The sequence below is a fragment of the Arvicola amphibius genome, chromosome 11 (genome assembly GCF_903992535.2).
Source record: "Arvicola amphibius chromosome 11, mArvAmp1.2, whole genome shotgun sequence".
NCBI lineage: Eukaryota > Metazoa > Chordata > Mammalia > Rodentia > Cricetidae > Arvicola > Arvicola amphibius.
Window position 1 is genome coordinate 161,041 of NC_052057.2, and position 15,632 is coordinate 176,672.

At 43.6% G+C, this 15,632-nt stretch overlaps 1 protein-coding gene across 5 annotated transcripts in view; it reads left to right on the top strand.

The window, feature by feature from the left end:
- The first annotated feature begins 3,388 nt into the window (after positions 1-3,388).
- Positions 3,389-15,632, top strand: part of Dclk2 (doublecortin like kinase 2) — a 122,190-nt gene continuing 109,946 nt past the window's right edge. For 3 of the 5 annotated variants that reach the window (XR_005287369.2, XM_038347312.2, XM_038347314.2), the window contains exons 1-2: positions 3,389-4,210; positions 15,259-15,590. Coding sequence is in view for 3 of the 5 variants with exons in the window: in XM_038347312.2 (XP_038203240.1) it covers positions 3,790-4,210; positions 15,259-15,590 (753 nt within the window). In the remaining 2 variants the exon portion in view is untranslated. The remainder of the gene's footprint in view (positions 4,211-15,258; positions 15,591-15,632) is intronic. The other 2 variants (XR_005287370.2, XM_038347311.2) reach the window with 1 other exon arrangement.

Sequence of the window (15,632 nt, forward strand, 5' to 3'; positions counted from 1 at the left end):
CTAATCCTCGTGCCCTTATCCTGGAAGACACTCCAAAAAGGTGGCTTACAACACATTCAGGCTTAATCCACACACATTACTGGGGCTCCATTAAGTGACTGCACAGGTGAAGGGATTCTGGGAAGGAAATATAAATTATTTCCTTAACTGAAAAATTCCTCTCTCCATATTTTTTTTAGCATGTTTTAAAGTCAGTCATCCTTTTTGGAGTGTGTATCTTAGCCAGAAGTACGCTTTGGAGAGTTTGGAATGTTAGATTCCTGCCCAGGCCTGAGAAATAGCTCTCCCTTGATGGCTCACCATGGAGCCCTGATCAAGGCTACAGTGACATTTCCCCCTCTTCAATTCAGAGATGGGGAGTAGATATAAGTCATTTCACCTTAAAATCTAGGCTCTAATTCTGAAGCTGTTCAGAGGGGCTGTGTCTGAACTGGAGTTTCAGTTTCACTTGTTCCTGTTACCTGCAGACAGGCTGACTTGAGAGCACTAATAAACTGGTGGTCCCCTCAGCTACCCTGGCCAGAGAGGCAAGGATGCCCTTGGAAACTGCTTTTGGAGTTTTTGCCTGTAAACTGCCTAGCTTTCCACCTCCTATGCTCATCACAAAACAAACTGTATACTGCCTCTGGGAAATGTGAGTCTCTAGAAGCAAAAGTGAGTATCATAGCACTTTTCCATGGACTTGCACTTTTGACATTATTAACCACAGTTTTGGAAAATAACATCTATATTTATGTAACTATATATGTTGAGTGCTGTAAGAATCGAGTATGAAAGGACAGCAAGTTCTTCTCGAGGAAGCAACAAACGAGAAAATTGCTTCTCCTAGCTCTGTTCCAATCTGGATACTGGCTATGGGGCAGGGATAGGAAAGTCTTCCTGAACTCTGTATGTCCTTTCCCATTAAAATTTAATGGGAAACACTGGGATTTATAATCATTAAAGGTTATGAAATTAAAAATTGTGCTTTGTTTCAAAAACTCAAGTCTATGGTTTCCAGGCCCTTCCACTAAGAAACAGCTACTTCATCACTTCTACTTCTCTCTGGGAGAAGTGCTTGGCACACAGTGAACAGAAACAAAAACATGAGACAGCAGATCTCCAAAGTGCTTGCAGCCTAAAAGGTCTGTAGGCATCTTTTATGTAATAAGTAATGGAATAGCTGGAAAACTGCCTTTCAAAGAGGAAGCTTGAGGCCAAAAAAAAAAATAAAGACATGACTTGGCCTTTGAGAAATAGAGTAACATTAGTTGAAACTGGGAAATAGTCAAGGCAAGGTTGTTGTGTTTTTTGTTTTTAATATAAAGCCACTTAGTGGATTATTTAATGAAGTTTTATTTAAACAGATTATATCACATGGACATTTGCATTACTCTTTCCTGGGCAATGTGGACGTGAGGAGTTGAGGAGTATAAGAATGAATGGTTCCAAAGACCGTTCCAAATTACATCGCTAGCCTGGGCGGCCCAAAAGAGACGTGTGGAGAACAAATGATAGTTCTTTGCTTTCTACCAAGATATTTCTACAAGTTTCTAGAAAATTCTTGTTGCAGATTGTCAGTGAAATTTTGCTCTCACTAGATAGTCTGTGATTATAAACTACATACTAAGAACAGAAAGGAGTCATATCTAATGTGAGAGAGGGAATATTTTGAGATTTGATTTCTTGAATTGCCTGTAACTGAGAAATGGAAATGTATTTGAAATATTTCCCCCAATTTTTTATTCAAGTAAATGCTAGACTAAGGGGAGTTACAAAGCAGGATAGAGAAAAATCACAACCAAGAGAGAGATAAGGTCAACCTGCCAGCTTTCAGAAAGTGACCTAACTGCCAGACAGTCTACAGCAGGCGAACAATTAGCAGGTCAGACTGTGTTTCTGAGAAGGGGAAAATCCCAACAAGGAAATGCCAGTTTTAAACATCTTAGTGTAGAAATTCTACAATTTCGTGATAGAGGAAAATCTGTTATGGTTCTGTAAATTTTAAGTCATAAAGCAATCCAGATTAATTAGTCGTTGCCTCTTTTAAAGCCTACCTGCCCCCAATTTGTTTGCATTAGAACTGGAATGCAGAAACATTTTTTTTCTCTCAAAAGTTTTTACATTTTTTTTACTCACGTGATCAGACTTGGCAGAAAGTACCCTTACCTACTGAGTCATCTTGGATGCCCATGGAACAGTTTTTTCCTCTACCTCCATGAGCTCTCAAGTTGTGGCCAGCTAGGTCTTGATCTGTATCATATTCATTAAATCCCTTATGAAAAGTGATTTGCTTCGATGGTACTGAAGATTGTGTTCCCACCCATTCCTGTTTCACTTGGTTCCAGGACTTCAGCTCTTTTGACATCCTACCTTAAAGGACAGTTTGGAGTTGATGTCTAGAGCCACTGAAGAACCAGGTGCTGAATCATTAATTTCATATGTCAGATTAGGGCCAAATGTCTTTGAGCTTCAACGCCAAAGTGAAATAACTAAATAAATACGCTTTTATTGTGAACCACACACCGCTAAGGAAAAGATTTTCTGCATGGTGGATGTTTGTCAGTCCATTTCTGTGAGTTCAGATTGAACACGTGGGGAAGAGCCCAGGAGTTCTATTCTCTGCGTGAACATCCCCAATGATGGGATTGATTAATGCTTGTCGAATGGCAAGCTTTCAACAAATAGTTGATTAAATCGACCTTCCCCAAACCAATAACTTCTAGTCATTTATTCATTCAAAGTCACTGGAACTAGCGCGTTAGCGAATCTTCATAGAAAGTGTGAAGGATTTCCCCCCAGAAAGGATCTCTAAATAAAACAATGTATGGGCAGTTTATAAAAAAAATAAATAAATAAACATCACGTCTAAACCTAGAGCTATGTTTTTGTATTTCTGCCCTAGGTTGGCCTCGGTCCCCCCCCCCCTCCCCGAGAGGCGGGTTAAGGATGTGCTTGCTGCCCTTGAGTCTCCTTCCTTTGTAGTTTTTTGGCTAGCCGGGTTACGCTAGCCCCAGCGCGCGGCCACGCCCGGGAGCGCGCAGCTCCCGCAGCCTGGCGGGCGGGGCCTCCAAGCAAGGTCGAGCCGCTAGTCGCGCGCCGCCGCCCTCTTCCTCACCACTTCCCTCTCCCTGTGGTTTGTGGTATCCCAAGAGGGACAGAAGGTGTCCTCCCGGGTCCAGGCCCTGCCGGGCGGCCGCGAGCGCGAATGCCCGCAAGCGTGCGCGCGTGGGAGGCGGCTGCGCTCTTCCCGCAGGGGCCCAGCGCTGCGTGAGGATCCCCGGTCAGCCTGGAAGCTCACTGGCCGTGGACCGGGCCCGGGAGCGCGCGAGGCGGCGACGGGAACCCGGGACCCCAGGCCGCGCGACACAGCCCCGAGGCGCCTCGCCCACGCTCGCGCTCCACCCCACCCCCTCCGCTTCCTTCCTCCGTTCGGCGCGCCGGAGAGCGAGCGCGGGCTGGACGCGAACCAGCGCAAGCCTCGGGCCGTTCAACTTAGTGGCTCCCGGCCCGCTGCCCGCGCGCTGTTTGTGAGGCGTGGCCCGGCGAAGGAGGCGCTTGGGGGGCGTGGGGCTCCCCAGCTGGCGGCGGCGACGGAGAGGGCGCGCGGGACAATGAGCTGGGCAGCTCCGAGCTGCGGCCGCCTTTAGCTGGCTGAGCGGGCCCACCTGGGAGCATGGCCCGAGTGCACGAGCCAGGTGTCTCAGTGCTTTAAGGCCGGAGCGCCCAGATCACGGCGCGCTGCGGCTGGGGCGGTGGGGACGTTCCTTTATTAATTTATTTGTGGAGAGCTATCTCTGAGCAGCCGCGATGGCCAGCACCAGGAGCATTGAACTGGAGCATTTTGAAGAACGGGACAAAAGGCCGCGGCCAGGGTCGCGGAGAGGGGCTCCCAGCTCCTCCGGGGGCAGCAGCATCTCTGGCCCCAAGGGCAATGGGCTCATCCCCAGCCCGGCGCACAGTGCTCACTGCAGCTTCTACCGCACGCGGACCTTGCAGGCCCTAAGCTCGGAGAAGAAGGCCAAGAAGGCACGCTTCTACCGGAATGGGGACCGCTACTTCAAAGGCCTGGTCTTTGCCATCTCCAACGATCGCTTCCGTTCCTTTGATGCGCTCCTCATAGAGCTGACCCGCTCGCTATCTGACAATGTGAACCTGCCTCAGGGCGTCCGCACAATCTACACCATAGACGGCAGTCGGAAGGTCACCAGCTTGGAAGAGCTGCTTGAAGGTAGGAGGGGCGGGCAAGGCTCGGCAGGTGCAGTGAGTGTGGGCTGGGCGCTTCCCCGCCTAGCGCCCGGCAGGAGCTTTCTAGGCAGCAAGGGGGATTAGAGCTCCTCTGTAGTTTGTGTTGGGCTGGGGTGCAAGAGATTTGCCTCCTTTTTTTTTTTTTTTGGAAGAAAATTCTAATGAGTAGAGACAAATACAGACAATGGTACCTCTAAAATTAGCCAACTTATTTTTGCTGGAAGGGCAAGCTCTTTGAAAGCATGGTCCTCCAGTGAGGTGTGGGGTAACCCTTTGTGGAGCTTAGCGCAGCAGCTGTGCTGTCCCTGTGTTTGGGATCCCACTGTACCTTCTGTGCGTAGCTGTGGTTCTGACTTGCTCAGGTTGGCTTTTCTGATTTCATTTATGGCAGAAGTCACTCGAAATCAAGAGGTGCAATCCAGCATAGCAGGTCACAACCTTGGCTTCATCTTGCACCATACTGGACACTTTTTAAAGTATAGGTGGCTGACCCCACCCACCCCTTAGATATTATGATATGCATGGTTGTGGTGTTACTTGGGCATTTAAAGTTTTGAAAGTTCCTCAGATGATTTCAGTGTGTGGACAAAATGGAAAACTAGACGTGCTTAAAGAATTTTCCATATTTGGTCGACAACAGGGTGAATCAAGGTGAATTTCTCCTGCCTTCTCTCTGAAGAGAATAACTAGGGTCTAGGGAAGCGACAGCAGAGGCCTATTAGAAATTAGTAATCCTGGCACAACAACCATGCATCACTCAGAAGGACTACTTGGTAATATGTTGGGTCATTCTTGAATTTCTGCAATATTTATTAGTTTTCAGGAAGGGACGGATGGTTGGTAGTTAAGAAACTGATTTTTAGTTCTAATCAGCACCCAGAAAGACCAGATACATCCCCTAGTGTTTATGGACTGAATGTATACACATAGCTACCTCTCAGACATCTTTCTTCATGCAAATAGTGCGTTCCATGTAGCCGTAGCAACGAGAGGACGGAAACTGATCTCTGAACTAGGCGATTTTCTTATTTCAGCATAAGCTTATATTCTAAGTCATTTTCTCCATCTCACAGGTGAGGAAACCTAAGCAGCATGCACGCCAGGGTTACTGATTCCTAACAAGCCTCAGCTTATGCTTTCTCTTTTACAGTTCACCTCCAAAGGAAATAAGGTAGCCATTCGGAAGAGTCCTCAAAGTGCCCGAGTTTCTCCATTACTTTTAGCAAATGGTACCCTTGCTCTGGCTACATGACAGCGCAATTAAAATTGTCTTCTGTGTAATTTAGCAGTAGAAGGGGCTACCTCAACACTTTGTCTTAGTAGTGAGTTTTGGTTTTAAAGACTAAAAGAAGAGGGTAAGAAACCTGTAGGTGTGGCAGGAAAATGAAGATAACATCGTTGAGAGGACCACATTACTTTGTAGAGACAAGGTCTCACTACGTACCTTTGGCTGTCTTGGTACTCACTATGTAAACCAGGCTGGCCTTGAACTCACAGAGATCTGCCTGTCTCCAGGTTTCTGAAAACTGATCCTGATAGTTTTTTGTCTGATCCCCATGTAGAGCACCAGCACAGTGAAAGGCTCAATACTGTTGTTGTGCAAGCACGTGTCACTCATGGTCCTCAGGTGATGTACCCACTCCACCTCCAGATGGTCAATAATGCTAGGGTCCTTCTCTCAAGTTATTTTGACAAGGTATTGTTAAGTTAAATTAAACTGCTTCCAAGGAGAGATAAGAACATTTTCTGGGTTAATATAAAGACACATGCTTATATATCTAGTCCTAGGGGATGGGTGGCCTTCTGAGTCACTTCAAGTCCAAATAGGTGGTTGGGAAATTTCCTTGAAGTCTTTTCACTTGCTGATATTTGGAGAATGGTGATTTGGGCAAACACTGACTACACATACAGTCCAAACAATTATAACACATTGTAAATAATGGTTCAACAAATGGTTTCTGTGCCTTTGCTGACTTGGTTCAAGAGTTTTTGTAATATAAAATGACTGTAAAAGAAAATTCAACTTTTTGGTTATAGTAGAACTGTCTAATAGTGGTCTTTCTATATTAATTTCTTAGTTGAACAGATCTCAGAGCTCTGGAGGTACAGGCTGCTGGAGGATCATCAAAAATTTAAGGCAAGCGTGATCTAAATAGTTAAGTTCCCAGCCAGCCAGGGACATATAGAACTTGTCTTTAACATTGAGCCTTCTCGCCACCCTCTTGTTTGTTATGCAAGTGTGGGGAGCAGAATTTGAACCCCCAGAACCCACATAAATGCTGGTGGATGTGGAGGCTTGCCTTTAATTCTAGCTTTGTGAGACAGAGTCGGGGATCCCCAGAGCATCTGACTACTGAGACTAGCTGTATCGGTAAACTCTGGGGTTAATGGAGAGACATCCCTTACCTCACTTAAGGTGAAAGAGTGATTGGGGACAAGACCCAGCATCAACCCCAGCCTACCACGTGCATGCACACAGTCATGTACATGCATATCCCCACATGTGTGCCTGCACATATGCAAACGTGCAAAGACACATGTGAAGTTTCAGGTTTCAATTAAAATCATGTGCTCAAATGTTCAGACTTATCCCAGAGAACCAGGGTGCTTTCTGATGTAACTTACCTCCGTGAGTACAGTGTTGGCCATGCTGTCAAACCACTCTACTTCATGAGAGTCAGCTGTTAAACAGTGTTTCATTTCCTTTGCCTCTTCCATGCTAGCAAACATACTTTAGGGGGTGATTAAAACAAAACTAAAATTGTCTTCAATTAAGACTAGCGAGCTTGATTCAAGATTACAAGTCTCCTTCCTAGCCACTGTCCCCTTGAGCTCAGAAGACAAAAGAAATTTGCATGGCCCAGTTTTTTTTCTCCTACCCTTGACCTTGAAAGTCTCTGGAGAATCAAGCTGATCTGGTGTAGAACAGTTTTCCTTCAGCGTGGTTCCTAAACCAGCTAACTGGTTTATTCATCTTTCTGGATTAGTTTTGCCGAGTGGGCGGTGTGGGTTCCTGTAAATCTGTTTATTCTTGGAAACTCTTGTAGGACTCTATCTCCCACCAGTAAGTGTGGGAAAATCAGGTTGAGTCCGCTGAGCTTGGAGTATCGCTGAAGGTCCATTCGGAATGTCCAGATGAGGGCTTTCAGCACTTTTCCCACTTGTCATCCCCTTTTGCCTAACATAAGCTATACCACCTGGTTATAGGTATATAAAATGACATAGCATTTACTGAAAGTAAATCATGAAGAAATCTCTTTTATTTTGTGTTTAAAATTTGTTTTATTACATTTGTTTCTATGTATGTCTGTGAATTGCATACCGTTTTGAGCATGTGGAGGACAAAGGAAAACTTTTAGAAGTTTGTCTGTCTGTCCACCACTCCACTCTCTCTGGGATCAAATGTAGGTCTTCATGGCTGGCAGCAGACTGAGACTATCTGGTTGTCCCTGAGATATTTATTTATTTTTACCTCTGTGTATGTGCGTGTGCCTATCCGACTTTCTGTTTACCAGGTACATGCAAGCACCCGTGGAGGCAGAGGATTCCTGGAACTGGAATTATAGGTGGTTGGGACCTCACCCATATAGTCTAATTAGGCCATCTTGGGTCTGTTCTCTACAGCAGGCTAAGAGCAGTCTGAGGGCAGGTGTCTTAGATATTCTACAAATGCACTGACTCAGAAATAGTTTTAATACTTTGTCCTAGGATGTTTTCTATAAATAAATGTTGATAATGGCTGGTTGGTTCTAGATGTTTGTAAAAATACACATTTTGAAAAAATTGGATTCTGTTTTAGCTAATGAAATATTTCATAGTCAGGGGAAACAAAAACTTTGCAAACTTGCCAATGTGGAAGGAATGCCTCTTATATAATACTTTATATGACTCTCACTGCCCTCTTCCTCCTTAAGTATGAAAAGCAGATATGCCATACACAGCTGCAAAATAAGTTCTTTGCAGGAGAGGAATTTGGAATTTAGAATTGGAATGGAATATTGGGGGAAGAAAATGAGTATTTGAGAGGGCAGTTGTGAAACTGGAGTATAATACAGTAATGTCCTGGGAGTTATAAGACAAGGGTAACATAACACAAGGCTTTAAGCCATGGACATGGGTATTTTATGGTCCTGTTGAGTGAAATAAAGGGAATTATATTTCTCTGACAGTGATTCTTAAGCTACTTTCTTCAGTATTCATAGGCAAAAAGGTGTCTGGCTAGGTCTTTCCCCCTCATCCCCATGTTACTACTAACTTTTATCTCTTTTACTGGTAAGTAAGCCACCACACGAGGGTTGGAGATCTGCTTTTGCTTACCACTATCATGGTTTACTAAATGTTTTAGTTGTAATCACTGAATTTTGCTTGGTTCGTTTCCTCTTACCACTTATAGTAGTATCTGGTGGGAGACATGGCTGCATTGTCCTCTGTGCTGTACAATGAGGAAACTTGGGCTCAGAGAGGATAAAGAAATGGCTGTTTTGTCTAGTGGTAAGAGGTAAGCATGACACTTGAGCCTCACACACACACACACACACACACACACACACACACACACACACACACACACACACACACACACGCACACACTCACTCTCCAGTTCTGGGCAAGCAGAACTCTGCACTCATGACTGCTTTGCACTTGCATTCCTAAAGCTGCCTTGCTCCACCATCCAGGGAGAAGAGGCTGGTGATGTGGAGGACAAAGCCCTTCTAGGTGGGACTGCTGTTTTCCCAAAGGAGGTCCATGTGGGCTTGTCTGCTTCTGCTGTAGGAAGCTGCCAAAGGGAGCTGTCATTTGTGATCAGAAGCTATCTCTCACTAGATGCTTGGCCTACAGAGCCATGAGTAATATATTTCAGCTTTTATCAGTCACCTAGTGTGATTGGTAGTTAATGTTGGTTATTAACTTGACAGGATCTAAAAATCAGCTAGGAGACAAACTTCTAGGCACGTCTGTGAGGGAGTCTCTAGATTCTTTGGGAAGATGCATCCTAAATGTAGGGGGCACTGGGATCCTAGACTGAGTAAAATTGGAGAAATCCATCTTAGTACTTGGATTCCTGATTGTGAATACAGCTGCCCCACATTCCTGCAGACTTGCCTTCCTGGCCTTCATGGATTGCACCCGCAAAGTATGTGCCCAGATGAACCCTTCCTTTAAGTTGCTTTTATTACACAATGAAGAATGTAACTACTACACTTGGATTATGGATTTTTGAGATGACAGCAGAATTGATTTAAACATGACTATTTCATTTGAAAGTTCCACAATCTTGGGAGGCATCTGTAGTGGGAGAGATAAATAAACTGGACTATTAACCCCTTGTCTTCTTTGAGGATCAGCCAGGCTGGAGCTGGAGGGATGGCTCAGTGGTTAAGAGCACTAACTGCTCCAGAGGACCCAAGTTTGGTTCAGAGCACCCATGCTGGCCAACTCAACAACTGCCTGTAACTTCAGCTCCAGGGCATCCAGTGCCTCTGGCTTCCTTGGTCACTACACTCATATACATATATACATAAGCTCTCTTCGCCCCCACCCCCATCGCTCCTTCCTTCTCCTTCTCTCTCTTAAAATAAATTCCTTAGAGCAAAAAGAAATATTGGTCAGGCTGGGCATGGTGGTACACATCTGTACTTTGGAATCAGGGGGCAAAGTATCATTGCAAGTTTGGGGCCAGCCTAGTTTATATAGGGAGGACCTCCCTCTTCACATTTTCTCTCTTTCCCTCTCCTTCTCCCTCTGCCACCCTTCATATGCTTGGGGTGCACACACACAGGCCAGGTGTTGTGATCAGATAACATCTAAACCTGTATTCAGGTTTAGATAGGGTTTGCTTTCAGCTGGGGTTGCACTCTGTAGTGCAGATTGGTCTCACCTGAAGAAAGTCACCAAAATGTATTGCTGGTTCTATGCATGTTCATTAAGCTCGTGTGAGTGAAAGAACCTGAAAAGTGGCCCAGTGGATAGTGATCAAAGTCAGTAGCTGGGAAGTTACACATGAATCTTATAGTACTTTTAAATACTCAGTAGCCTGGCTCCTAGAGATACTTGATTTGTGGTCTTCAGAATCTTCCAGCAGAATTATGTCCGACACCCACCCCCACTTCCAAGTGCTGGGATTAAAGGCATACACCACCATGCCCTGCCTACCTTATTTTTTCTGATTCTGAACAGACCATGTGGAGATTCATAAAACTTTGGCTATGTCTTCCTCCTCCCCCTCCTTCCCCTTCTTCCCCTTTTCCTCCTCTTCCTTCCCCCAGCCCCTAACTCCCTTCTCCTCTTGCAGGTGCCCAGGCACTCTGACATCAGAGCTACATCTCAGGCCTGCCTTGCCTATTGTTTATCTGTCCTTCAGAAGTGTCCCATTTCCCTCAAATCTTCTCATTCTTGGAAGGCCTGTCTGTCTTTCATTTTTGGACGAACACTTGTTTTCTGAACTTTTGTTACTTGTGCTGAGTGCTGAATCTCAGTCACAGTCGGTATTGCTTGCCTAAACTGAGGGCTAAACTGTGCTGTTAGATCCATGCAAGATTAAGGATGCAGGAGAGGAGAGTTGAAGGACCCCAGAGGCTGGGGAACCACTGCCTGGATGAGCCAGTTGATGGGATGTTACACTCATTGTACCCCAGTTTGTTTGCAGATGTCAACCATCTTTCACTTTGAAACCTTCCACTAGCCTTATAGTTGCAGGTATTTATTTATTTATTTGTTTGTTTATTTATTTATCTATTTATTTATTTATTTATTTATTTATTTATTTGGACAAGAGTCTCATTGTTGTAGTTCTGGCTGACCTGGAACTAAGATTCACCTGCTTCTGCCTCGCAAGTGCTGGGTTTGAGATGTATATGACCACTCCTGGCTATATTTGATTTTATTTGATACATAGGGTCTATAGTTATGGGATATCGTGAGCTATCTCAATGCATGTGCACAGTGTTAATGATCATGTCAAGGTAACTGGTGTATCTATCACCTCAAACATTTTTTTTGTTTGTGCTAGGAACTTTCAAAATCCTCTATGCTATTTACTTGGAAACATTTCACTTAATTTTTGTTAACTGTAGTCATTGTACTACTGTGTGGAACAGTAGAAGTTGTTTCTCATATTCCCCTGAGATTACAAAACCTGAGTATGTTTGTGCCCCCTGAAAATAAGAATAGGAGCCAGGCAGTGGTGGTGCGTGCCTTTTAATCCAAGCACTTGGGAGGCAGAGGCAGGTGGATCTCTGTGAGTTTGAGGCCAACCTGGTCTATAGAGTAAGTTCCAGGACAGGCAAAAAAAAAGAAAGGAAGGAAGGAAGGAAGAAAGGAAGGAAGGAAGGAAGGAAAAAAGAAAAAAAGGAAGAAAGAAAAGGATGGCAGGTGGGTGTAGCTCAGTGGTGGACTGCTGCTTTACAGTGGTTCTAAGCCCGTGGGTCACGACCTCCTGGAGCTGAATGACCCTTTTACAGGGTACACATATCAGATATTTTCATTACAATTTATAGCAGTAGCAAAATTACAGTTATGGAGTAACAATGATGTAGCATGAATTCTAATTGGTATTAATAATAAAAACCGAGAGCCAGATACTAAGAGTTAATGCTGAAGATCAGAGAAGCAGAGTGCCAGCTCTGCTTTTACCTCTACCAGATACCAGAGCTCAAACCGAAGGGGCAATCCTGTCCCCAGACTGCATCTCCAGACTGTATCTGTCTCCACTAAACCCTCAGACTGCAGTGCTCCTGACTCCTCCCTCCTTATAGTCCTGTCTAGTCCTATCTACCTTCCTAGTGCTGGGATTAAAGGTGTGAGCCCCCACTCCCTGGCTTCTAGTGGTTTAGCTCTGCACTGCGATCTTCAGACAAGCTTTATTTGTTAAAACACAAAATGACAGTACACAGTGAAATAGTTTTATGGTCTGGGGTCACCACAGCATGAGGAACTACATTAAAGGGTCGCAGCTTTAAGAAGGTGGCGATCCACTGCTCTAGAGGAACAGCACCAACAGTGGTAAAACAATCTACATAAAATTCTAGCATACAAATGATAGAAAATGCCAACTGCATTGCAACTTAAAGATATTTATAAATATAAAGATGGCATGTAAAGGTTTCGTACTGCAATGCCATCCAAGCACAGTGGCCGCAAAAGAACTGGCCAACCTTCACAACCTGTGAAAATGTAAGCTAGCAGGATAAAGCTGCAGGTACTGTTTGTGCTAACTAAACTGCTATTCACGGTTCCCTTCAGTGCTTACTGCTATGTTGGTGTGCAGAATTGATGCAATGCCCTTCAGAATGCCATGCACTGAGCCAGCTATATAGTTAACTGACTTCTATTCCTAGTATGTTCTCTGCCCTTAACTTGCTGTGAGCATATCTTTATATTAGGTATTATCTTATTTTCCCAACTAATTCCTGGCCAAGTTACATACCTTGCACCTAAAGAGTTAGAGCTTTGGACATGAATTTGTGTGGCTGTGCTTCATTTAGAAGTAGTTATTTAGATGTATTTCACAATGGGGTGATGCATGCATTTTATCATAAAAACCAATACAAGATTAAAATTATGAGAAACCAATAGCTTGTAAGCTCCGTGTGCAGAAAACTGGATATGTGCACATACACACCATGGAAGCATGAAGCTCTATTCTGTGGACATCTTGACTCAGAACTTTCCAAATTATAACTGGTCTACATGTTTCTAGTAGGAACATTATGAAGGGAAAAGGGGGACAGGGAAGGAGTTAACTACCTCTAACTGCAGAAGCACATGAAGGGCTTGCTCTCCTGCTTGTTTCTGTTCATCCAAGCCCATGTGCAGAGTTGAAAAGCATGTGTCTGGGTGGATTGTCAGCTGTGCACGGCCTGGTTGATCAAAGGAGATTGACATAGAAAATCTGCTCACTTTCTTTTTTTTTTTTTTTTTTTTTTTTTTTGGTTTTTCGAGACAGGGTTTCTCTGTGGCTTTGGAGCCTGTCCTGGAACTAGCTCTTGTAGACCAGGCTGGTCTCGAACTCACAGAGATCCGCCTGCCTCTGCCTCCCGAGTGCTGGGATTAAAGGCGTGCGCCACCACCGCCCGGCTTCACTTTCTTTTTACCTTGTTTCTTGTCTTTAAAAAGACTTTACCACTGACTTAATATCTCGCTGTCTTAAGAAACAACTATCTTCTTTTGCTAAGGTTATTTTTATATAGTCTTCTATTAACACATTTTGAGTCAGAACATTCATCAAGTTTTCTTCAAAAATAAAAATGGCAAGAATTTTTTTGATATGACTTACTTTTTTTGTTAAATTCAATGATAGCACCATCATATTTTTCTCACTAATACATACTTGTGCATTGCATGGCTTTATTAATCTGATAACTATTTTTGAAATTCTGTACAGTTTTCTTATGCCCATACTGTGAAATGGTTCTTTGGAGATGACAACTCGGGTGGTGATGGTTGGGGAAGACTTCAGGGTGCTGCTGTAGGAGTGGTATTATAGCTTAGGGTTGGTTCCCTGCGCCCCCAGGCAGAACCCTAACTATTCCTCCACACAGAAGGCACGGCAGGCATGTCCTCAGCATTCCTTTCCACATCCCTGGTCTGTCACTCATTGTGCAGGAGCCTTTGGGCATCTCTGAGGTTCTCTATTAATCAGGTCCTGGAGAACATTTTGATAATAGTCAATATTGACATTATTATCTTATCCTCGGGCTTCCTTCTTCATTATTTTGGTTAAAACATTTATGACTCATCTGATATAATTACTATATCAAGAATGAATATTTTTGTACTAAATATATGAAATAATGTGTTCTTTGTGATTATATCTCAGAGAAAATCTTAGCATGTAACCTTCCATGTCAAAAAGTCAGTACCAAAATAATTGAGTAAGTTATATATTTCTTGGAAAAGTACCATCTTTTCAGTAGGAATTTTAGAAATTTTGGAATGTAAAAAATTTAGATATTGATAAACAATAGGCAAGCAGTATAGCCTCTGTGCCTTTCTTAATTAAACAAAAGCCTGATTAAGCTTTGTGAGAAATGACTGTATCATTTTAGCTTAATATCTGCTCCCATTTAAGAAGATATAGAAAAAGTTGTCCACTTGAAGTTTTAGTTTTATTTAAAATTTATATTCCTCTAGAGAAAATAGTGCCAGCACTATGCTACTTTGAGGAGCCAAACCTTTCACCTCACAATGTTTCAGTAGTTGAATGAATGATACTGCAACTGAACATAATAAGTCTGCTATGTAAGGATGTACTGATTGTTGTTTGACTGAAATTAGAAGGATTTTGATTTTTATGAATATATTTGTTTCGATTATTTCAACCAGAATTAACTGTTTATTTCTGAGACAGGGTCTCACTGTGTAGCCTAGATGGGCCTGAAACTCCTTGCATAGTCTAGCGTATCGTTAAATTTGGTGCCATCTTTCTACCTTAACCTCTGCTCCTAGGACTACAAGCTTGAGCTACCATACCCAGTACAGTCCCTCTCCCTTTGCAGTAACAGTTCAGGCTGGCCTTGAACTCAGATTTCCACGTTAGCCTTCAGAGTAGCTAGGATTACAGGATTCTACCATACCACCATGGCTGCCTAGGATGAGCTTTTATGAAGAATAAATTAGTTTGCGTTTGGAATCATGAAGTACTTTCTAATTTACTTGATTCACTTAATTCTGCAGCTAATGACTTAATTCTGCAGCTGATGATCCTGAGAATCAAAGTGTGGAGTGATGACTTATCAGAAGTGAGGCATTTGGGTGAAATAAAACCCAGGTCTCACTCTTAATTTCTGGGCCTAGTGCTTTTCACATTATACCTGTAATTTTCTGAAAACCAACCTAGGTACTTTGGAAGAAAGGGAGGTAGGGGGATGTTAAAGGAAAGGGGTATTATACTGCACCCCCTTTCTGTGACCACAAGGTTAGCACTTACAGGTTTCCAGAAGCCATTGTTTAGACATAATAAATCCAGGCTTACTATGGCCAATGCTCAGAGATCTGATATTGTCCTAATAAAATCGTTATTTGCTTTTTAGGGGAGAGTTACGTGTGTGCCTCCAACGAACCATTTCGTAAAGTTGATTACACCAAAAACGTTAATCCGAACTGGTCTGTGAACATCAAGGGAGGTACAACCCGAGCCTTGGTCGTGGCCTCTGTGAAAAGTGAGGTGAAGGAAAGCAAAGACTTCATCAAACCCAAATTAGTGACTGTGATTCGAAGTGGAGTGAAGCCTAGGAAGGCCGTGCGGATCCTTCTCAATAAAAAGACTGCCCATTCTTTTGAGCAGGTCCTGACAGATATCACTGAAGCCATTAAACTAGATTCAGGCGTGGTCAAGAGGCTGTGCACCCTGGATGGAAAGCAGGTAGGTGGTGCTTCCCACAGCTCGCCGTCTTGCCTTCGTTGA